We start from the raw sequence: 26,141 nt of genomic DNA, 5'->3' as shown, positions 1-26,141 counted from the left end.
GAGACCCCAAGATATAGTCCCTTCAAAATACTTAATAAACATTTGTTGAACTGATTTGAATAGTCAAATTGATCACAGAATTATGAATATATAATTCACATAGTGAAAATGTCAAGACTGAGATGACTTGGTTCCTCCTATACGTTGTCATTAGCGAGCATTTAGAGTACTGACAGCTAAATAAATAAAATAAGCAAGTTGATAATTTATATGTTTATTTTGCTGGTAAGTTTACAGATGACTATTTTTTTTTAACTATTAGCACCTTCCATGTCCTTTTTAGCTAATTCATTGTCACTGAAGAAGGGAAAGAGTCTGCACAGGATTTGGGACCATTTTTTAAATTTTTCTTTGTTCCATGAGATGATAATTCATCACCAACAGCAGCAATCCTGGCCCTAGAGAAGACCCCATCTCACCTGAAGGCATAAAACTCCTTCCTACATCTGTCTCCATTAAAAAAGATAAGATTATGGACCTAAAGAGTTGATTCTATCACCCCTTAGCTGGCTGAGCACTTTTAGGCTTAAAAGACATCATTAATTCCCTGCTTTACATAGATTTGAGATACATCTTCTTAAAATAATAATTGTAGAAGGAAGGACATTATTTCTGGTGGAAGACATATTTTATATTTCTATATGTAAAAAAATCGTTTCTATGAATATCAACACCAATTCTAATACCGTTCAAAAACTGGATCCTGGAATTGCATTCCTGGGGCTATTTTTTGGGGAATGAAATGTTTCTATGACACTTTAGGAAATAAGAGAAGAAACTACTTGATCCCTACACTGTTTAGTGTTTCTCCCTTTCCCTTTTAAATAACCGGTGAGGAGGATAAGAGACACTAAGCTTCCAACTAGGGACAGTGAGTCCAAAAATAGGGAAGTCTTCCCAAATGACCCAGAGATGCAAGGTCCATAAAATGCTTCTGATTCTCCTCAGATAAGCCCTTCAGGGAACTGGTGGCAAGACTTTTTTTTTTTCTTAATGGAATGAAAATATCTCTTCACCATCCATGATCTGATTTTGGAGGAACAATGTAAACTCTAGCTACTTCAACTTAGTTTATCCTTAATGGGCTTCCAATTTATTCTCTATCCTGGTGGTTAATGATTGTAAATGATGCCTCTTCCTATTCCAAAATTCTTGGATGTTTTATGAGGTAGAAACAATTTTTAAAATCTAAGAAGAAAATCCAAGAAATGTCAAGATTTAAAAGTTAGAAAAGGTTCTTACTATGACGTTTCTTTGTGTTTGCTTTACCTTCTTCTTTTGTAACACCGAGGCAGCCCATTAGTTCTTGAACAGAGATGGATTTATCATTATTCACATCACAATACTCAACAAATTTCTTCACACACTTCTTGGGTTTGGATTTTTTCCTAAGGAATCTCTTAAAGGGTTTAATTTCCTTCTTGCCAATGTCACCGCTGGAGTTCTTATCAAGTAGCTTGAAATACCAGTGGACCACTCTCTCCTCTAGAGTATGACTGGGATCAGGTTCTGAGAGTCTGAAATAAAAACAAACTATGGAACTTTCCTGAGATTCGTTTGTTTATATAACATTGAAGAAGCATTTATTGCTTACTTACTATGTCCAGCAGTACTCGATCATGTGCTAGAAGAGATAAAAGATATATGACCTAACCCCTGCCCTTAGGGATCTAGTTGGGGTGGGAATAATGCCCACAAATAAAGATAATATAAATTTGAATTATCTTAAGTGTTAAAGAAGAGTACACAGAACTATGAGATGAGATAAGCAACCTTTACTCCTCCCGGCTAGGTATTTCCCTCTCTCCCAAACACCCGACACAATCTACCAATATCCCAGGTAGTGGTTAGTTCCTTCAGTTTGGACTTTTGTTGGTAATGATGTTTTTTATTTGGATGCAAAAAACCATCTTTTTGAAGAGTGTAAGTTAAGCCCAATTCTCATACTCTTGTACCGCTTTCAGTGGCAATCCCGAAATGTTTGTTTCAAATCCCCCCAAAATCAAGTATAATTCACCTGCTAGATGAGGAGGAGGGGTCAGAAACAGCATGCACCATATCAGTGGACAAGGCATCCAGAATGCTGGTCAGGAATTCATTCTTCTTGGCTCCAGGACAACCTGAAAATTAAAAAGAAAAATTTTATTCATAGTTAACAATATAATTTCATTCACATCAGGCAGCAAGGTGGCATACTAGAGTGCTGGGCTTGAAGTGAGGAAGACCGAAGTTCAAATCTGGTCTTAGATGTTAGTTGTATGACCCAGGGCAAGTCACTTAACTTCTGTCTGACTCAGTTTCCACAGCTGTAAAATGAGGATGGCTGTTGTTCAGTCATTTTTAAGTTGTGTCTGACTCTGTGACCCCATCTGTGGTTTTCTTGGCAAAGATACTGTCCTTCTGCAGCTCATTTTACAGATAAGGAAAATGAGGCAAATAGGGTTAAGTGACTTGCCCAGAGTCATCCAGTTAGTAAGATGTGTCTGAGGGTAGATTTTGATGAATCTTCCTGATTCCAGGCCTGATTCTCCATCTATTGCACCACCTCATTGCCCAATAGGGGTGGTAATTAACACTCAACTCACAGGGCTCTTGTGAGGATCAAATAAGAAAATACTTAGAACAGAATTTGGCACATAATACATATTTCTTTTCTTCTTTTTTCCCTTGCTTTCTTCCCTTCCTTCCTTGCTTCCATCTCCCCATCCACTGTGAGAAAAAGTTTTACTTTGCTATACAGCTGTGTATTGTATGTGTTTTTCTTTTTCTTTTTAAGACAAGTGTTTGGAGGTTTGTCCATTCCTTCTGAGTTATTTTGAATATTTACAGACATGCCACATCATCATAGTTCATCTTGTCACTTTCTTCTATTGAAGTTGGCAAAGGATTGGACACCCTGATACAGAGAAGGTAAAAATGAAGTCTTTTTCATCTCCTTAGAGATGGATAGAACTGACAGATTCCACTGGTAGCTCCAAGGCATGATTCTATAGATTAGGAAAGATCCTATGATGCCACATCTTCTTCCCCACTTGTTTATTAACACCTAAAATTCTAGTCAGGCCTTAATATGTTTAATTTAAGACTCACAGACCTATTAGGTTGATGTCCCTATACTGAGTAAGTAAGGTATTCAACTCATTCCTGATGGGGAAATTATTGAAATTCTGAGAACACCTCTAGCTTCAGGGTGACTCCTCTGATACTCTTTGTAATAAGAATAAAGATGTTAAACACATAGCTGTTGACAAGGTAACTTCTGACCACTCAAAAATTAATTTTAAAAATGGGGAAAAGTCATAGAAAATCATTCAAGGGACCCCATTTACTCTGGAGTCTCTCTTGTATGAAAAAAAGAAAAGAAAAGAAATGTATGAAAGCCAAAGGGGAAGAGATCTATCTATCAGTAAGGATTAATAATCTCATTACATTTCCCAGTGACCCATTAAGCAGGAGAAAGAATTATCTAAGATTAGAGAGCTCCGTCTTAACAAATTATTTCTCAATGAACCCATGAAGTGGTGAGGAAATAAGACCCCATTCAGAACATGAGACTATCTACTTCTAAGCCTCCATAGAATTAGAATGGCTTAAGTTGTGTGGTGGTTCTGTACTATAGCAGCTAGACTCTGCAGAACAACATGTTTATGCAGTTAGAAGTACCCTGTTTCTTATAAATTTCTCTTTGACACTTGGGACTTTTTCTTTATTCCTGTGTATATAAAAGTTGTATATATCAAGAATGTATTTAAGCCAGTTCTACTTCATTAACTTCCCATATCAGAAAACAGATGTGAATCCTCAGCAAGCATGGAATGGGAGTGGAGGTTGAGAGGACAAGGGGGAGGTAATGCTCTTTTCTTTTGAACACATCTGGAAAAGACTGATTATTATCTACAGAGAACATAGACATGATGAGATTGGTACCTAGTCTTTGTGTAAAAGGGAAAAAATAAGTTACCTACTGGCACATGTATATAATGGAATATATTTCTTGGAAAGAAATAGGAGATGGATATTTTTGGTACCCTGAAAACTTATAAGTGATACATCTAAAACCTCATGAAATGCCTTTCTAGTTCTATACTTCTATAAAATGGTCACTTCCTTGATCAGTATAATGCCAACCTTGCCTCTCAAATAGGCCAGGCATGTCTAATCAAGAGAAATGCAACAAGGAAAATCCAATGGCCTAAAATAAGACTGCTACTATTGAAAATAGAGTTGGTTTCATTTTACTTACTTACATCTAATATTCCTCACATAGAGCCTAGAATATAGTAGATGATTCATAAATCTTGATTGATTGTTAATAAATGGAATACAGGAGACCCCTGTAAGGCAGCCTATCTCCAGGTCAAAATCATAAGAAGTAATAAGAGAAAATATAAGGGTGTGCCTTTCACAACTATTCAGTCAAAGTTTGGCCCATCTTAGATGGCCTTAAATTCTTCCAAAACTTGAACTTTTTGAAATTGTACCTTAGAACAGCTCCAATTAGGTTCTTGTTACTGTGAATAATGAATTTCCTGAAGTGATCATATTTCTTAAAATGATCTCCATATTTCTATTGGACTGGAACCAATGAGCATTATAATTTTGAATTGTGTGAATTTCAATACATACAACTGCCTTAGGAGATTCATTAATTCTTAGTAATCATAACTTATCTGTAATCATAGAATGTCAAGACTGGAAGCAACCTCATAGGTTATCTCCTTTATCTACCATCTGACTAGGAACTTCTTTACAATATCAAGCCACCATTTAATTGAGTAATGGTCAGCTCACTACTTCTTGAGACAGCCCATTGCTCTTCTATATGGGTCTAACTCTTAACAAGACCTGAAGAAAACCTCCTATAACATTCACATTAGTTCAGCTCTCTGGGGCCAAGGAAAACAAATCTAATTCTAATGACCATCCTGAAAGGGAAAAGGGAGAAGAAGGAGGAAAAGGGAAGGAAAAAGAATTAGCATTTTTTTTGTTGTTATTGTTCAGTAATTTTTCAACAATATCTGACTCTTCATAATCTCATTTGGGGTTTTCTTGGCAAAGACATTGGAGTGGTTTACATTTCCTTCTCCAGCCCATTTTACAGATGAGGACATTGAGGCAACCAGGGTTAAGTTACCTTCTCAGGGTCACACAGTTAGTCTGAGTTTGGATATGGACTCAGGTTTTTCTGACTCCAGGCCTACCCCTCTAACCACTGTACAACTTAGCTGCCTTTAACAGATGGTGAGGAGAGGTGTGTGCGATGAATTAAAGGCTATTTACCTAAAAGTTAAAAAAAAAAAAAGACAAGAAAAAGTTATCTTTAATTATTTCCCCCTCTCAGATTGCTTTCCATTTGCCATTTATACATCTGCCACAGACATAGTTATTCACATGTTGTCTCCTTCAATGGAATATAAATAAGTTCCTTGAGGACAGAGACTATTTTTCCCCCATTAAATCCCCACCCCTCTTTGTATTGTCTCGTATATAATATGCACTTAATAAATGTTTATTTATTAAAATAAGCATTAAATTGAAATCTGTCTGAATTTAAAATAGAAGAAACCACATTTATACTTTTAGAAGAAAAGGGTAAGATTTTAGTATGTGAAAAGTGATACAAATACTATAGTAAGGGGGAAACCCATCAGAAAATATTGCTATTAAAACCCAACAGCTAGCTCTTGGAGAAATGTTCATGACTAACTCAACAGCTTAAGGGAAAATGAGAAGCCATAAAATAGTTACCGTTCAAGTACAGAGAAAATATTCAGCTTCTGACAAGTTTTAACTTCAGTGGGCATGTACCTAGGTGCAGTTACAGGTACATGGCGTTGAGACATAATGAACCCTCTGTTTTTGGCAGGTGTTATCAACATAGCATAATTCTTTTGGACCCTCCAACTATGCTACAATCCATCCGATGGATAAAAAGGTAAGACTTAGGTCTTATGGAACAAATAATTCACACACGTGCCAGCATGCAGCAAAGTAAGGGTTAGCCCAGGCTGAAAGGCTGATAGTTCTCCCTCGCCTCCTGCTTCCTCTCATTTCGTTTTGTCCGACTGCCTATATTGTGTGGCTTTGACAGCTTACATAAATAATTTGTTGTTAAAGGGTTGGAGTTGTAACCACATGGTGTTACCCTGCAGGTTCAGAGATGTAACACAAAATTAAGTGTTTACTTTAGGGATAGTTTTACCCACAAGTGTGTTCTCCATTCAAACACAGAATAGGCTTTAGAAACCTTAGACCAACAAATACATACCACGCATGACAGGAACATACACAAACACCTCACTTCAGTTGGAAACTCAAGAGGGTCATTTAAAATATATAATATATGTGTGACCTATCCCATTACTATGCCCTGATAGACCACTAAAAACCGAATAAAAGATCTATTTGTAGAAAGAAGGGAGACAGCACTTTGCTATGGCCCTTCAGGACTGAAGAAATTTTATAAAAGATAGATGGATAAATTCATTTGTTTACAAAGCAGGCTTTTCCTGTGGAAACACTGAAAAAGTGAATAACACAGCTTGAAGATAAGGATTCTTACTGCAATTGTATTCATTAGAACAAATTCAAATAAGACATAGTTAGATTACCAATTATTTTCTTATGGTCTGGCTCAGTTTCTAGTCTTGGGTTTTCTCCCATGAGTTATGTTACCTTGCTCAAACCACTAACCACTCCAGGTCCTATTTTTTCCCAACTATAAAATAGTTGGATTTGGTCATCAATCAGGCAATCAACAAGCATTTAAGAAAGCACCTATTAAATGGCAGGTCCTGTGTGAGGGGATGTTAAGACGAAAATGAACCCGAAAAAAAGCGTCTAAATTTCCTTCCAATACTAACATTCAGTGTGTCTACGAGTGGATCCTTTGGATGCCAAAAGGTGGCACGTATACAACAATAACTCACAATTATACAAAATGCCCCAAAATTCTTGGTGAGTTTTAACCTGCTAAAGTTTTAAAAAGCACCCAAACTTTTGAGACATCTGCTACGACTCTGGTTTACAAAGCACTTTGCATACATTACCTTATTTGATCCTCTCATCTACCCTATTACTACTTATTTCTTACTACTTACTACTCTCATTTTATAGAGGAGGAAATAGAGGCTCAGAGAATGAGTTTTAGTGACTTGCCATGAGTCCTGGCACTAATAAATATCTAACGTCTTTGGACACTATTTGAACCAAAATCTTCCAGTGTATCACTGGATGATGTAATGTTATATCAATTGTTCTCAAATTATGGTATTAGAAAAAAAGTCTGGATCACCATCATCACCACCACCACCACCATCATCATCATCATCAAAATACCTTTATTAAATATCTATTAGGTCAATTTATCACTCAAACAAACAGTTCTAGCTTATAAAATGGGGAGAAAAAGTCAGGCTCAAATTCATAGAATCATCAGTTTAGAAGGGATATCAGAGGTTATCTAGTTCAGCCCCTTCATTCTACAAAGAAGGAAACTGAGGCCCAGGAAGTACATATAACATGCAAAAGGTTATGTAAGTAGTAAGAGGATTTGAAACCAGATCTTCTGACTCTACCATGCATGCTGTTTCTCTGCTCACATGTAGTTTACTTTACGAAGCTTTTCTTCCTCTTTTAATGTACAAATTGACCCTATAGGATGCTCTCTATTTCATCATATGATAAAGAACTTTGCTAAACTTACTCCACTCAGCCTAAGGTTGGAATACCTTCTTACATAATTGTTATACTTGAGAATGTCATCTTAAGTACTTTGCCACTTAGCACCACATCACAAAGTGAGGTGAACAACTTGCAATGATCTCATTCCTTTACCCCATATAGATAATGAATCCTTATTATTCAAGACAAAATTCAAGACCCTCATCCTCTGCTCCCTTTTCTCCTTATGCAGACCTCCTACATGCAAGCACTGTGCTAGTTACTGAGAATAAAACAACACAAATAAAGCAATCCCTGCCCTCAAGATGCTTATTGTCTACCCAGGGAAGAACCAGGTGCACCACCAGGTTACACCTGGAATTTATCAATTGTCCTGAAGCCCTCATCCTGGACCAAAAATTGTCCTAAGGCCTCAGTCAGGAGGTATGAGGAATCTATCACGTACTGGAACAAACCTTGGGTCAGGGCTGACTTGCCCTTAGCTGTCCTGTAGTTTAGCTCAACATGCCTCACTCTCATAGCCAGGGTCACAATCTCCACCAACCCCTAGTTACAGACCACCATCTAGGTTATTTAATCTTTTCCCAGGAGTCCTTCCTTGCTCAAGGACTGAAAATCAGATCAACATGATCATTGCTTCTGTGATAACCTACTGCCCTCTAGTTCCATTAAAAACCACTCTGATTCTGTGTCACAGATGTGTAGGCCAAAGTTTATTTCCCAGGTCACTACTTCCTTGCATGATCCTTTGTTGGATCATCATCCATCTCCTACCGTCTTGTCATGATATTCTCCCTTATACCTACCTATCCATCTTGACCCCATGCCCTTCTATTTCTCTGCCCCATTCTAACTTACCTTTCCGTTATGTATTGTGGAACATCATTCTATTATTAACAATCTTTCTTTCATATTAGATAAGAAAGGAGCTTTTATAATACAAATATATTTATAACAATATCATCTATATCTATATCTGTCATGTATTTAATTTCCTGTGAATAGGTAGTTACTTCTTTCCCTCCCCTCTCCCCCCACTCAAAGTTAATGTAAGCTCTTTAAGGATAAAAATTGTTTAATTTTTATATTTGACTTTTCAGCACCTATAGTACATATTTAATAAGTTCTTATCAAACTGAATTAAAATAACATACCAAGAAGGAAAATTGAAGAGAGAGGGAGATAGTAATAACAAGTAAGCAGATCCAGACCAGCTTCAAAAGGGAGATGACACCCAAGCTGAACCTTGAAGGAAGACGATGCTGAGATGCAAATATTCCAGGCAAACAAGATGATTTGAACCAAGTACATGGATATGGAATATGGAATATAGAGTTCAACAAATGGCAGCAGTCCAGCGTAGACTGGAGGTCATGAGGGCAAGAAGTGAAGCTAGAAACATAGATGGGAGAAGGAAAGATGCTAGAGAATCTCAAATGCTGAGCAATGGAGTTTGCATTTCACCCAATAAGCAATTGGGGAGGAGGGGCAGGGCACTAAAGGCTGTTGAGCAAAGGAGTGACACAGTCAGACATGTTTTAGGAAGATTATTTTGACAGTCATTTAAAGGATGGAGTGGGGAGGTGAGAGATTATAATCAGAGATGCCAACTGGGAGGACATAACAGTAGTCCAAGAGGGAAGCAATAAGAGTCTAAGCTAGGGCTAGGTGTGTGGTGTGATGATACTGATGTGAGATATGTTGTAAAAATAAAATCAATAAGACTTTGGTACTCGTTGGTCATGAGTGGTAAGGGAGAATAAAACTCAAGGATAACTCACAGGTTACAAACTTGTTTGACTAGAATGATAGTGGTTCCTTTGACAAAAATAGGGAAGTTTGAAACAGAGTAAGTATAAGAGGGAAATAGAATGAGCGTTATTTTGATTCTTGAGTTTAAAATACCAGTGAGACAGCCAGAAGGAGATAGTCAATAAATAGCCTTGTTATTCAGTCATGTTCAGGCATATCTGACTCTTCATGACCCCAGTTGGGATTTTCTTGGAGTGATTTCCATTCCTTCTGCAATTCATTGTGCATATGAGAAAACTGAGACAAAAAGGGTTAAGTGACTTGCGCAGGGTCATGCAAAACTGTATGAGGTCAGATTTGAACTCAGAAAGACACTTCCTGACTCCATGCCCAACACTCTATCCACTGCACCACCTAGCTGCCCAATCAATAAGCAGCCTAGAGATATCAAATGACATGAGCAGAATTAGGGCTAGGAAGAGATTAGGGGAAGACATATAGGTTTAAATATTATCTAGAGATGATATTTGAATTAATTGGAGCTGATGTGATCTATGAGAGTACAAGGAAATAGAAAAAACCCCAAGAGAGAGTGTTAGGGAAATACCTATGGCAAGGAGACAGAAGATGGATGATGATGACCCAGCAGATGAGAAGGCTCAGATAGGTCAGAGCACAGTGTCAGAAGAGAGGAGAGAGAATCCAGGAGGATGGTCGATGGTTGATCGATGGTATAAAAAGCTGCAGAGAAATCAAAGAGGATAAAGCCTGGGAAAGATCATCTGAGTTAGCAATTAAGCAAGATAAACTTGGAGAGAGGGATTCATCTAGAATGCAGAGGCCTGAAAAGTGAATGAGAGGCAAAGAAGTTGAAATAATTAATCTAGATAAGAGTTTCTTAACCTTTTTTATATCTTAGAACACTTTGGACATCTTGTAAAGCCTATGAATCTGGTCTTAGAACAATCTTCTCAAATGCATAAAATAAAATATATGGGATTCCCATGGAAATCCAGTTTTCTACGTAACCATCTGTCTATCTAATATATATATACATATATATATATACATATATATGTACCCATACACGTCACTATATTTGTATATATGTACACATATACACACATACACACACATATGCATTTTTTTAAAATAGTTCACAAATCCCAGGTTAAGGACCCTTGGTCTAAATGGCTCTTTTGAGGAGTTTGAAAATGAAAAGGAGAGACATATAATATTAGCTTGCATGGATACATAATGTGAGGGCTTTTTAAAGCATGGGGTAGAGCTACACAGATTTACAGGCAATGGGGGAAGACCTGGGGCATCAGGAAAAACTGGAACTAGGCAGAGAGGAAATGATTAACAGAAGGAAGTCCTACAGAAGATTAAGAGGATAGGATTGAGGGCACAGGCAGAGGGTTTTGGGAAGGAAAAGGGCTGCCTCTTCTTCAGGGACACAAGTAAAGACAGAGAGGATGGAAGAGAGATGCTGTAGAGTGATTTTGAGGTATGGGGGTGTAGGTATGGGGGGCAAAATGAAGGTTTTAACTGCATGATAATTACACGATGATTTAATTGCATGATACTTCGTTGGATCATCACCCATCTCCTGCCCCCTTGTCACCTGAATTTGTCAAAGCCCTCATTTTAATCTGTTCTCTTTTCATGTGTTCTCTTGGAAGTGACATCAGCTCCCATTAATTCAAGTATCATTTCTACAGAGGTGATGCCCAAATCAATATCTCTAGTTTTAATTTTCAGTTTGTGGATTCTGAAAAGATGGCACTACCTGTCAAGTTTACAAAGCATATAGTTATCTATTTATGTATAAATATATATAGTTACAGTTACAGTTTATATGGATATATACATATAGTTATATATATAGTTATAGTTACAGAGTTATCTATTATATGTAAACTATAATAAAAGTTTGATTACACAAGAAAATCAGGAGGGAAGAGTATAAAAGTGAGGCTAACTAATCCTCCTTTGACACTTCTACACAGACTGTTTGCAATACTTTTCATCCTTATATGTGATGTTCTAGAAATTCACATTTCTACAAAATAATTAATTCATATTATAATGCCTCAACTGAGAAAGATTTGCAAAGGTATTTGCCCTATATTATCCCCTAATTTCTTCATCTTATGGATTAGAGTCATGATGGAAATAAACCCATCACTATTCATAGGGCATTTTGAAATTTAGAAAGTAGGGTCCTTTCAGCTAGATACTATTATAATTTTAAAATTTTGCTAGCAGCAGCATTTCTGTTAGAGTTTGCAGTAGACCCTATTCTGTTATACCTCTCCCTTCAAAACTGCTCTTATGAATGATTATACAGTAAAATGTTATTTCACTTCATATACTAGCATGTACATATCACACAAGACACCCTATTGGCAAGTCTTTTCATTATATAAAATTTTGGACTAGACAGTGGAAAATTTGCTCTTTTAATACTTCAATACTTTAATATTTTTAATACTCTTAATATTCTACAGTGATATCAATGGATACTAATAACTAATATAGCTGAGTAGGTAAAGTGATGAGAAAGTATTTTCTTTCAAAGCACTGAACACCTTTAGTAAAGTGACTATAGCAATTTACTTCTCTCCAGTCTTTAGGATGTTTTAGAAAGGAGGTGGCAGTTAGGTGGCACAGTGCGGGATCCTGGAGTCAGGAGTTCAGATCTGGCCTCAGATATATTAGCTGTATGATCCTGGGCAAGTCATTTAACCCTGTTTGCCTCAGTTTCCTCATCTGTAAAATGATCTGGAAAAGGAAACAGTAAACCATTCCAGTATTTTTACCAAGAAAACCCCAAAGGGGACCACAAAGATTTGAACATGATTGAAACTACTAAACAAAAACAAAAGAAGGAAAAGAGGTGATAGCTATTTATCTGCTCTGGATGAACTGTAGTTCTTCTAGAAGATTAGGGGTCCTCTTTAAGTGCATAATCCTATGACATATTTTGCACACAGAAGTCATTTGTACACTTCCCCCCCCCCCAATCATTTTTATTTCTAACATGAAAGATATTTTGACTCTATCAGGAGAAAAAAACACACACCAAAAAGATGAGGTACCCTCCTCATGGGATAACTGGAAAGATCAAATAAGATAAAATGTTTATATCATTTTATAAATATCATGTATGGTCTGTGAAAGTCACTGTGGACAAAAAAGTCATTACACTGTTGGGAAACTGGTGATAAGCCACTCTAAAATCAGTTAGGCAGGGCCTGCGATGAAATACATGTAATCCATTACAGGGAGTATACTATAAGGGTTTTCAGTTTGCTAGGACATGCAAATGTTCAAGTGATGCTAATGCAGTGTTTGAGAACCTTGACTGCGTTTATACCTCAATGAGGCATGGCTGAAGACTTCAGTCGTGTAAGACATAAAGCAAATTAAACTTCAGTTCCAAACATAAGAAACTTGTAAAAAGATCCATAAAAATTAAAAGTATAAATCCAACCTATTGAGAATCAAGTTACTATTGTATGCTATTTTTATGTCTGACTATGCTGGAATGAAAAGATTGCAATAATGGGACAGGAGTCTGAGCCAATAAACAGATCTTGCAGCAGCATTTGACAAATGAAAATGTCTTCATGATCACAATGCATTCAGACAAACTTCAGTCAGAGGTAAAAAAGGACATGATCCTTTTGAATCTGAAAAATATGTATACAGGGGATGGGAACTAAAGTTTCACAGTAAAAGTAATACACAAAAGAAAAAAATATCAATTTCAGTCATGATGTTGAGAATGAAAAAAATGAAATTGGCATCACTATAATTCTCATATGCAGAAGTCATGGAACTGTCTTTAAACACTTTCTTATTATTCTGAAATTAATTTCCCTATGCATGGTTGTACTTTAATTTATTTTGCTGTTGTGTAGTCTTTTTCAAAAGTGTCTGACTCTTCATGTCCCCATTTGAGGTTTTCTTGGCAGAAATACTGTAGTGGTTTGCCATTTCCTTCTCCAGTTCCTTTTACAGATGAGGAAAGTGAGGCAGACAGGGTTAAGAGACTTGCCCATGGTCACACAGCTACTGAGTGTCTGAGGTCGGATTTGATTCTAGGCCCAGCACTTTATCTACTGCTCCAACTAGCTGCCCTTCTTTTCATTTTAGCTAGCTCATAATATAATCATAAGAATAATTACTAAGTCATCTGGCCAAGACAAAAGACAAACTCAGAAATGAATATAATGAAAACCTGGCAACTTCTCTCCCTGTTTCAAGACCTTGGGCAAACCACTTAGCCTCAGTTTCCTCATCTATAAAATAAGATTAAATGGTCTTTGGGGTCCCCTCCATTTGGTAAATTCTTTAATTTTATACTTTTCCTCTCCTATTGATTATATTTTGGTTTGGTTCATGAGGATCTTTGATGTATGCTGGTATCTAGGAAAGATGTAAGAAATAATAATAGTATAACCAAAGCCAAAGTCAGTTTCATTGGTTGAATAAAATTTCTGCAGATTTGATAAACTTGATAAACTATCAGTGGCACTTTTCACTGGGGTAGAGTACTAAATCAATTCGGTCCAGTTCTACCTTACTAGGTTAACTTTACAATATTAGTATTATTTTGAACATCATTTGAAATGTGTTATATCCAAATGAGTGGCAATATTATTTGGATCACAGACCTGATAAGGATCTTGATGACATCTAATCTGCCCAGTACATAGTGAGTCCTTAATAAATGCTTGTTGACTTTATTACAGAAGAAGAAATGGAAGCCCAGGGAGGTTTTGATTTGCCAAAGGTCACAGATGTAACAAGGGTAAGAGGCAGGATTTGAACTCAAGTCCACGGATCCCAAAACCAAAGCTCTTTGCACTCTGTCATGATGCTCAGACTACAAAAAAGATAACTGGGTATGACATTGGCGAGAATATATAAACTAGTAATCCTTGAAGGGAAATAGGAATCCCAAGAGACAGATGTTCCATCTCTTGGTGCAATATCATGGTTTTAGGATCAACAAAAAGAAAAATTTGACTGGAATGTAGGGTACAAGAAAGGAAAAAATGGGAAATAACCCTGGAAATGTAGTTTGAAGACAAGTCTTAAAGGGCTTTAAATTTCAAACTGTATTTGGTTCTAGAAGTAATAGGCAGCAAGAGAGTGACACAGACAGATCCGTGCTTTGAGAACATCACCTTGGCAACTCTGTGAAGGATGGACTGGAATGGAAAAGATTTGAGGCAGTAATTCAAGCAAAAAGAGTGAGGCCCCTAAACAAGGGTGGTGATGGGGCAAGCGACAAATAGACAGATATGAGAAGTATCATAAAAGATAGACTGGACACAATTTGGGAATTGTAGGGAGAGGAAGAGTGAGGATTCATTTTCTATTTCTTACAACGGCCTGATGAATTAAGTAGTGTGTGAATTTAAAACCAAAGCCCAGAGAGAATGAGTGAACTGTGGGCCATATATCAGATAAGCGCTAGAGTTGGGATATCATGTGCACTTCCTACCTAAATTCTTTGTGTTATTACAGTCTAAGGGAGGAAAAGGGGATTCACTCCTTGATACACTCCAAAATTTTCACAATTTAATCAATTAACATTTAGTAAACAATTATTATGTGTTAGGCACTGTGAGAATACAAAGAAAATCGAAAGACAGTCCAATGAAATGAGATTAAGTGTGTAAACTTAAAAACTGAAAACAATAATTCACATTGTCTTTTTTTGAGGGGTAACTTCTATATCAATGTGAATAGTACCCACAGTAATTGATTCATAGATACTCTCCTTTAAAGGGCAGATACAAAATCACAATGCTAATCTAGAGGTAAAATTTGGTTAGCGCAGAAAAGGTGAGACCTTACAGACCCGGGGGGTCTGCCTACAATTTGGAAGTTTCTTAAGCGATTTGTTATTTGTATATCCAGACATTACCATCAGCAGCCAAAAACTGTGGACACAGCACTCAGCTGACAATTTGATTAATGAGACATGAAGCTCTGGCTGAATCTAAATAAGGAATAGTCTGTAGTAAGAAATCTTGACTCTCCTCAGCATTCCTCGGGGTTATGAAACCAAGGCCTTAGAGTCTCCTAAGTCTGTTCTTTTATAAAGTTGCTTGTTTTGTTCTAGTCAGATTTTCAACTGAGGCCAGGTCTACTCACTCCTGCACGCACACACACACACACACACACACACACACACACACACACACACGAATCTGAAAGTGAACAAAGAAGACCAGTGTGGCCCTGGTGGGTAAACTTCATCCTCAAACTTGAAGACATTGTCAGATTTTTAAGGTTTGCTTGTCTCACTAACTCATCTCTGTGTCTTAATGCTGAATCTTTTTAAAATGTTCTTTTGAATGCCAGATGAATTCATAAAGTAGAAAGCAAATACTCTGGGTTTCATGTTTTACAGCTACATGAAATTTGAAAACTAAACATCTTCTTGGACATTAGGGAAAAAATCCATGGCCTTAAAGTTTTGCAAAACAGTTCAGGCTATGCCAGCCCCTTCAACTCTCACCAGTCTATCCAATAGTGAACTGATATGCAATTGTGTGCTGGAGCCAGCTCAGACTGGCTTGTGAGAACCAATGGTTAAAATTCCAGGGTGAACATTTATACTTCACAAATAAGCATACTATAAATAAGGGATTGATTTTTTTGTTTTGTTGATTGCTTAGAATTAAGAAAGTGATGGGAAAAAATATTAATAATGCAAATTAAGCTTAAAAATGGTTGTGGGAACTCACCTTCCACTAAGAGAAAAAGCTGTTAAATATTTATTAATACACAAGTATCTGACAAGGCAGCTACATGGTATAGTAGACAGAGTTCCAGACCTGGAGTCAAGAAGGTCTGAGTTTAAGTACAACACTTACTAGCTGTGTGACCCTGGGCAAGTCACTTTATCCTGTTTGTCTTAGTTTCCTCATCTGTAAAATGAACTGGAGATGGAAATGGCAAACCACTCTAGTATCTTTGCCAAGAAAATCCCAAAAAGGGTCATAAAGGGTCAGGCTAAAAACAACTAAACAGACAACACTGTCTGCCAGCTATTTTTTATAGATATCTTTTTTGAAGAATTGCCATGTGGAAAAAGTATAAGGCTTATTCTATTTGGACTTAGTAGACAGAGCTCGAAGCAATATGGTAGAAGCTACAGAGAGATATCAGCTGGATACGAATAAGAAAGGCTTCCTTTCATCAATCAGTAATGCCTAAAAACAGAATGGTTAAGAAATTCTTTCTCAAAGAAGGTCTTCTGACCTATGTTAGATAGGCACTTGTCAGACATGTTCAGTGCAGATTCCTATTTAGGTATGGATTGAACTAGATTTCCTCAGAGATTGCTTCTAAATCAGAATCTCATTCTATGAATTTACATTAGTCCTTCCCACATTTCCCAGTGCCATATTTGTCAGGGAACTCTAGAAGCATGAAACTGAATGCCATACGGTATGGTATTTTTATCATTTATTAAAAAAAGATCATCTTGAGAAAAAGAGCCAGTGGGGAAGGGAATTTGAGTAAGGAAATAGTAGATTGGCTAATAGAGGAGAAATAAAACTCTAATTATGAGAACCCATAAACAAACAAGTTAGAGTTGGGTCTGATAATGATGGTGGCTACCCCAAACCTGAGCGTCTTTCTCCTGTTTTCCATCAAATCTCAATGCTTACAGTTAACCTTGAGGAAAGGTGTACAGGAAAGATGCTTTCTGTGAAAAGAAGACTCAAGGAACACTTCATACCAAGGTCTGCTGAACAGATGAGAATATAAAGATAATCCATTGTTGAGAGATGTTTTCTTTGAGAAAATGCTTTCACTAGCTTAGGTATAATTTGGGCATGCTGGAAATCACACACTTAATTGTCTGAGACAGAGTTTTTACATAGAAAAAGGCCTTAACAGGTCACCCTCAGCTCTTCCCTTGGGTTTGTCCTCACTCTCTACCCCTTTCCCCCTAATAGACTATAATAATCCTTGTGGACTGGGACTGTTTTTCATTTTCCTTTGTATTCACAGTATATATTTGGAATATAGTTGGCTCTCAATCAACCCTTGTTGAGTATACTTACATTGAGTTATGGTGAAAAAGGAAGGAAACCATTGAAAAATTTAGATTTCTATAAAAGAAGAAGGCATTTAAAATTCATTATTATAATTACTATTATTTCTCTGATGTTTTGTTTTATCATAGTTTCTCAAAGGGTCAGCTGGTAGCGTGTGAGCTTCAGCAGATTCTACTCTGCTAGAACGACCAGTACAGCTCTATCGATGGACTTGAAATAAGAAAGGCTCATCATCAGGAGGTAATAGTTTTTATTTATTTATATATATATATTTTTTTTTAAGTAGGGGAAAGGACTAAAATGTATAGCGTGGATAGATTTCTAAGTCTGGAATCACAAATCTGGTCTCAATTATTTGTTAACTGTGTGACCTTGGGCAATTAATTTAACTTCTATTTGCCACTGTTTTCTCCACTATAAAATGGAGATAATAGCACCTATCACCCAGGGTTATATAGATAAAATGAAATAGTCTTTGTGAATCACTTAGCATTGTACCTGGCATGGATGTTCAATAAATGTCTTCTTCCTTCCACTTAAACACAGTGTGGTTATGATTCTTCTCATTAGAGGGAGTATTCAGAAAGATGAAATCATAAATTTCAGAAGGATAACTATATGGATCCATGCTCTCCTTGACAAAGAACCTCCTCCAGTAGAACAGATGACAACACAGCCCACACCTACTTATTTTGTACAGTTCTTATCTATAACCTCCCATCAATCTGTGGAATAGCTTCCCAATGCCCTGGAGGCCTTCCTGTAGCTATTTGCACATTTCCTGAGCATCTTGTATAGTATTACTCACTCAAAAAAAAGTCAAGCGCAAATCATGTCATCATTTCTCTGATGGTGTGGTCTTCTTAGGCAATGAAGGACGAACATAACAACAACTTGGGCATAGAACTTGCAACCATTTGTCCTTGTTCTTGATTATAACCTAAGTAAACCACTTAACTTTCACAACTCATGAGGATTGTAAATTGAAGAGAAAGTGCTACCCTGCATTGATAAAGGAAGTTTCCTTGACTGGATGTTCTATATTCCAACAAAATCACAGCTCTAGCAGCTCTCAGTCCTGCTCTTTACTAAGGATAATAGACAACTGATGATACATGATTAAACTGTCTCTTTCCCAGTCTTCCTTTTCCCATGTACAATGCTCACAAAGGAACAAGCTTTTTAGTGGATTCTTTTCATTGTTTCCCAAAACACACTTCCTGCTGCCTTCAGCTGTCAGAGTCACTGGTACTGTTATATATGGTATGCATTCAGATTTATTTATGAGCTGCCCCCAATTTTTACATAGTAGCTTTGGATACATTAATTTTTTTTTTTCAGTTTGATGCTTTAGGTATTAACAAGCTCGTCCTCAGGAGAACTCCTCTATAGCCAAATTAGCCAGAAGTCAAATTTAAAATGTCCAGGTTTATGGCTATCAAGACAAAGAAATCATTAAAATTATATATGTATATATCTATAATTATAGGTAACATCAATTACCTAATAAAATAATTAATCATATAATTATAATTACATATATATAATTTATGGTATGATATATAATACATCTAATATGTATATGTCTATATGTGTACATGTATATGTGTGCATATATGTATATACATACGTGCATATACATACATGTGTGTGTACACAGTAGAGAAAGGTTTTAGGGAGGTGATACGATTTGAGGGGAAAGGCTGAAGTCAGGTCAATAAGTACTTAGCAAGAACATGGTACTATGTGCTTTGGTAAGCATTTGGATACAAAGGCAAAACCTTGGTCTTTACTCCCAAGGAGTTCATATATCTAATGAGAGAGATGATATGCAAGCAACTACTACATGTATATAGACACACACATATGAACATGTGTGTACATGCACACATATCTGGATGTATGTATGTATGTATGTACGTATGTATATGTAATATAAACAGTATAAATAGGAGGTAATCTCAGATGGAAAACACTGGGTAGGGAGAGAGTCTTATGGGGGAGATCTGAGCTAATTAGTGGAGCTAGAACAACAAGACTAAACAATCGATTGAATATTGAAATGACAGGAATTAAGGATGAAATAAAAGCTGTGAATCTGGGTGAATGGAAGGTTTCTTTGGCATTCGATATTATAGAGAAGTTGGGGAAAAGGAAAGGCTTCCATGTAATATGAGCTCAGTTTTGGATATGTTGACTGAGATATTCATGGGACATATATAGATTTAAAACTAAGAAGGACCTCAGAACTTATGTAGTTCAGTTTTCTTATTTTACAAATGAGGAAGTTGAAGCAAATGGGGTCAAGGGACCTGCCCAGGGTCACACCAACAGTGTGTGAGGATAGATTTGAACTCATGGAGATGAGTCTTCCTGATTCCAAGCCCAGGAATGAAGGCCTTCATTCACTGTACCACCTACCTGCTCCCACGGCACATTAGAAAATAATGAATTCTGAACTCAAAAGACACATTCTAGTTGCCCTAGTTAAATGCAATTTCATCTATTTCAGGTAGTTTTACATATCACAAAGATTTTCCTTTAGTGGAATGTAGTTGATCATAAAAAATAAATAATTTGAGTATTAGTCAATTGGTTTCACCCAAAGAAAGGAAATTCAGAATTAATGGTGGAAAGAGAAAACAAACAAACAAAAAAAAACTATGTTGGCCAAGAAATGCTATTGTGCAATAGTATCTAACATAAAATTTGATATGTAGTCTAGAGAGGGTCTAATGTTCAAAACTAACTAATCTATCTATTAACAGTTCTAATCCCTTTTGGAAAATCAGAAGTCCTCTACTGTCTTGGGGATTCCTAAACCTTGATTAGGTAATCCTGACCCTATCAGTTAACAGCACCAGATTAGCTCTTCAATAAGACAAGTTTACTTTTCTAATCAATTTAAGTGGGATAATTAATTTTAGCACCTGAAAGAATATGGTGTCTTTTGCATACATGTTTTTTTTCACCAAAGTGGTTACTGGACAAATAATTCTATTGCTTAATTTTGTATATTTAAATCCGATTCTGAAGCTGGTTTCATCCTGGCTATATATCTAATACATCCTGTAAGGAAACGACAAGTACTAGAGAGAACTGAGCTCATTAAATATTTTTAAGACTCAAATTGTAGAGTTGGAAGACATCTTATGGATCTAGTATAAACCCAGATAATAAACTGAGGCTAAGACAGATTAAGTGATTGATGTCACATTTGTCCATTCTAGTTCCTTTATAAAATCCTACGGCTCTGAGTACTGGACCTTCTTTCTAAAGCATGGCACTAACTATCCATCAATCTAGAGTAAACTATGTTTCCTATTAGACTATTTTCCAACCAAAATTCATTTCTATACAAAGCTATTTTTAAACTGAAAGGAAATAAATTTAAAAGAAGCACAAATCGTCAAATGTTTTTTTACATTTATCCCTGTGAACCCTTCAGAAGAAAGGATCTAAATAAGTCTAGACAAAAAAAAAAATAATTAAACCAATAAAAATTCGATTTGGCAATTAGATTTGTACTTTAGAGCAAACTAGCTCCAGGCAGATGAGTTTGACATTATAGTTTCTGCCAAAAATGCAGAACTGTTTTAAAGCATTGATGACAGTGAAGACTTATAAAATGGAAATGTTGACAGACATGGCCTAGTATAGTACTACTAATCATATATGAATGCTAAAAATATCATCCTCATAAGATGGCATTCTTCTTACCCTTCTGTTTTAATGGGGATGAGGGGAGGATATTTGTGTCCTCTGATATACACATTCACAAACATCAATAATATAATTCCATTCTCAATCTTCTGGGGGAATGCACACCAATTTTAGGTTCTGTATGTCTTATCTCTCTTGCTAGATCTGAAGTTTTGTGAAGGTAGAGACCCCATTTTGTATTTCTACCCAGTAGAACTCCATACTATTGCTGGACACATCATAGGCACTACACAAATATTTCTTGATTGACTGGCTGGCTATTCCTTAATTGAATAATGACTTGGATCATTAGAGGCTCAGAGGGAGTAGCTCCACTGGTTAAACTAATATAGAGTTTGTGAAGCCATTATTGACCAGTTTTTACCATGCTGAATTTTTATTAGGCTTAGTTTATTTACTCTTTAAATGACAGTCTGCCCTAATTCATCTGCATCAGTAAAAAGTACTTGAAGGAGTGGTTGGTCTATGCTGCTAAGCTTTTTATTTTTTTGCTTTTTTTTTCCTTTTCTTGTGTATCTGAAAATTGGCATCTGAATGGAATGGATCCCTTGAGCCAAATATAATATAATATACTTTATTAAACCACAATAAACTCATGTTGAAATAATGCTTAGGCTCTAAATGAAAGCCACACACATTTAAAAAGCCAGAAAAATCAGAATTTAAGCTGACAGCTCTTAAATTGCTCTGCTGTGCCTAGGAATTCAGGCAAATACTATAGGCAGCAGATTCAAAGAAGATCCATTACTATGACATTCTGCATGTTTTATGCTCACCAATAAATGTCCAAAGTCATTATGATTCACAAATATCTGCCAATTTACACTTTTGCAGCTTAATTCATGGAAAATAATTTGCAACAACTAAAAAAAGAAACCAAAGGAGAATAGTCCCATTTTACAAGTGTGATGGAAGGTTGGCCAATGAGGGACTTTTAAGAATGTGCAAATTTACCCATCCTGGTAAGTTATATACAGCATGGGGATATTCTCTGCCTATTGCTAATCCAATGCAAAAATCTTCAGAAAGTCAACTTCTGGCTATGAGTGATTAAGGGCAATGAGTAATTAGGGTAGGCTAAAAAGTCTTCTGATTGACGGCAGAGTCAAATACTCAGAAGAAAGTGAGCTGGAACTGAGCATGCTTACAAAAGGGTTGTGAGGACAAGGATTTCATTGAGGTGACAGACAGAAGAGGCCTTCTTATACTACCAGGTGTGTATCTGTAAATCCATGATGCCTCTATTTCTTTTGTGCTGGGGATGGAAGCTCAATTCCATGTGGATAGTCTCGGGCGGGTAAAGGTGGGAACTTCTAAATCTTAGAGTTCTCACGAGACCCCCCAGGAAACGACTGGGAATCGAGGTGAACCGAGCTATCTCGTGTATTTCCGCCTCTTCCCGTGAGAGACGTGATGGGAGAGAGCTCTCCCCGCCCTTGAGATTGTCCCGGATCTGGGCACACTATTGTTATCTAACAGCACGGTATTCAGATGCAAACTATGCTGCTGGAGAGTTTAAGTAGGATCAGGAAAGCCTGAAAGTGCTCTTGGCGGGAGGGGCGCGGAGCGGACAGGACACAAGGCTCCGCTTTTCCTCTCTCCTCTCTCCCCTCCCCCTCTCTCCCCACTTACACTTCTACTTCCAATCTCTTATTGTAAGATCTTTGCCTCCTTGGGAGATTCTTCGCTCCCTCTTAAGGAAGAATTCCCTTGCACTTGTAACTAGACCCTGAAATAAAGCTCAACCCTTGTTCGACTCTGGAACGTCCTTTCTCTCATACGAGCATCCGGTTTGGCCAACCGAAGACCTTGGGAGATGAGGTAAGAAGACTCGGGTAGCCCTCAGGCCTCTAGGCCTGCCACTTTTGTCTCTTGTGTTTATATTTTCCTGATAATATGTGAATGAGTAATCAGAGAAAGAACTGAATAAGATACAACTTTGTAATCTTCCAAAGATTGGAATGGCCATTACAGACTGCATAATTGAAGACTGTAGCATTAGTAGCTGGAGTTCAAACATCAGCTAACCCATCAAAAGATAATAAATCCTCCATAGAGACATCCCAGGCAAAGAAGAGAATGACATCTATCAGAGACGTCTCTTTCAGAAGCAAACTGGATAAGGATTCCATGATGGTGGACATATTTCTCATATGTTTATTTCAGTACTGTTATGCTTAAATTTTAAGCCAACTCTGCCCAAGAACCTGCTGCATATATAGAAGGCAGAATGCTCCCTGGGTTGGGGACAGAAGAATGTTTTGTACCAACATCTTTAAGTTTGAAGTTACTCTCTCCAAGAGCCTACTGCATGCCATATAGAGAATGTGCCCTCCTTTTTAAGGGGGGTAATGGTTTTGTACTTCTGTCCTTCTACACTTTTATCTACAAATATTCTTTGTAAAAGCTAATCAATACAAAAAGCTTAGTTACTACAGGGGGCATCCTGGAGAGGGCTTTGTAAGCAATGGTGTCCATAATCATCATCATTGTCATTATCATAACAATTAATATTCTATAGTGCTTATGGTGTGCCAGGCACTCTGCTAGGAGTTTTTCAATTATTATTTCATCTGATCCTCACAACCAGGTGGGAAGGTGGGTGCTATTATTATCCTTATTTTATAGATGAGGACACTGAGGGAAGCACAGTTTAAGTAACTTGTCCAGGGTCAAACAACTAGTAAGTATCAGAGTAAGAAGTCAGGTCTTCCTGACTCCAAATGCCACACTCTATCCACTGTACCACCTAGCCACCACAACTTATCAGGGTTATCCCATTTAAGGGCAGTAGGGACCCAGTCTTACAGCACAAATCAGGGTTGAAAGAGTGGGCTCAAAAGAGGCATTACACAAGATTCAATTAAATGTATATCATTAAATGTATGTAATAGATTATCTGAAGCAACACGAGTTTATGATCTTTTTTAATGTGGATTGAATGTTCCTAGATACATGAAAGACCTTTCCATTGTCTAGAAGACGAGGAGAATCTGAGCATGCCTGAATGCTTTTCCACCTCCTTAGCAGTTCTTACCAAGTAGGGAGGTCTTTCTTAGGTAATGTGTTTGGGGGATTATTAAACATATTGCTGAGTTCCATTATTTATTTTTCTTCCTTGTCCAGTTTGTTCCATTGATCTATTTTCCTTTTATGTTTTTAAACTAATTAATACCAAATGACTTTTTTTTACGATTACTTCTAAGTATGGCAGAAACTAAATCAATATCATATATTCTATTTCATTAATTCAAAATGTATCCATGAGCTAAATATTTTAACATCAAAGAAGGAGGAGCATTTCATATGCCTTTCATAGCAATGATCCGGAACTGGATTCTTAACTGAACAAGGAATAAAGGCAGTTGTTTACATTAGCTCATTTTTGTTTACAAGAATTTGAAAAACTTTTGCATATATAAAATTATTGTTAGGATAAAAGAGTAAAACAGCTGAGAGGAAATCTTCTTATCGGTTGTCTCTTGGTAAGTATTTGATATACAAGACATCAACAACTAACAAACATAAATCAAAAGCTATTCCCCAATAGCTGTCAAAGAAACAGGTCTTTCAAAAAAAAATACTGTTAGGAGCCATATGACAGGAAAGAATGTTCCAAGATGCCAATAATAAATGGAATACAAATCAAAACAAAAAACTTAGGAATTCTTATTACTTTATTGTTTTAACATATGGGAGCTCTGGTCTGATTACTATCTTAGTATCATGTGACTAACACAAAATTTGTTACCAAACACAATTAATTCAAGATAGATTGATGGCATCAGAGATGGATAGCATCAAAGCTGGTTGTTCTTGCTGCTGCAACTTCCCCAGCTTTCCCTAGATTCCTTCTTTCCCAGTTTCCCTGTGGGGAAAGAAAATAATTGCTTCTCTTATACATTAAACTACTCATTCTATTGCTCCCTGAAACCAATATGTCACTTCCTTCATTGTTTTAAAAAGTATTTACCTAGGCGTGCATGGCAGGTGATAATGATGACCAAATCAAAAAGGTAAAGTTTAGAAGTTATGAAGTCTCATTGGAATTAATTCTTGTCTTAACAGTTTTGTTTTGTTTTGTTTGTTTTAAACAGGTCAATCTTGATTAGATTCAATGCCTAAAGATGAGGGAAGGAAAAGGGCTTGTGCAAGAAAATCTCTATCCATTCTAGACTAAAAACATGTTCCCTTGCTCTTTCTGTCCAAGTGAAATGGAAAAGAACAAGAAATGAATGTAAGCTAGGATTTATTAAAAAGATCTAAAATCCTACGAGGTCATCATTCTAGCCTTCCTACATATACCCTGGTATAAAGTGAGAGAATTCAATGATGGAATCATGAATGTCCTCCCTTTTTTTTTCATTTTTTCCACAGGTTTTTCCTCTCTGCCTAGTCCAATCTTATCATTCTTTCTGAAGTCTCTAGCTATTCCAGTCCACAGTGCTCCTTCCCCTTCTTCAAGGAAGAAATGCAGGACATTTCTGCATGGTGCATTGCAGTTAGATCTATAGATCCTAGCACTAATCTAAACATAGAGTATATTCTCAAAAAAAAAAATGTTACTTTCTTTAAAGTAAATAGTGTAGTGTAATATAGTAGAAAGAACTCTGGACTTAGAGACAGAAGATAGTCTGAGTTCATAGGATCAGAAATATAGAGCTGGGAGCATCTTCAGAGAGAACCAAGTTCAACACCTTCATTTTATCAATGAGGAAACTGAGACCCAAAAAGTGGTTTATATAAGGAGACAAAGTAGTTAGTGGCAGAACTGTGATTTCAGTCTGATCCCATGAGTTCTAGTTTAGCTCCCCTTCCACTTTACCACTGAGCTTCCATGAATGCCACTTATTAGCTATCTAACCATCAGCAATTCAATCTTTTTCC

The 26,141-nt window shown here is 36.7% G+C and overlaps 1 protein-coding gene across 8 annotated transcripts in view; it reads right to left on the bottom strand.

The window, feature by feature from the left end:
- The window catches only part of SMOC2 (SPARC related modular calcium binding 2), a 251,531-nt gene that overhangs the window by 6,719 nt on the left and 218,671 nt on the right, over positions 1-26,141 (bottom strand). For 4 of the 8 annotated variants that reach the window (XM_072643931.1, XM_072643926.1, XM_072643929.1 and 1 more), the window contains 2 exons: positions 2,018-2,120; positions 1,243-1,517 (listed from right to left, as the gene is read on the bottom strand). In XM_072643931.1, the coding sequence (XP_072500032.1) occupies positions 1,243-1,517; positions 2,018-2,120 (378 nt within the window). The remainder of the gene's footprint in view (positions 1-1,242; positions 1,518-2,017; positions 2,121-26,141) is intronic. The other 4 variants (XM_072643932.1, XM_072643933.1, XM_072643928.1 and 1 more) reach the window with 1 other exon arrangement.

The sequence above is a fragment of the Notamacropus eugenii genome, chromosome 2 (assembly GCF_028372415.1).
Source record: "Notamacropus eugenii isolate mMacEug1 chromosome 2, mMacEug1.pri_v2, whole genome shotgun sequence".
Classification (NCBI taxonomy): domain Eukaryota; kingdom Metazoa; phylum Chordata; class Mammalia; order Diprotodontia; family Macropodidae; genus Notamacropus; species Notamacropus eugenii.
Note: the sequence above shows the minus strand (reverse complement) of the source record. Positions and strands in the feature narration are given on the sequence as shown.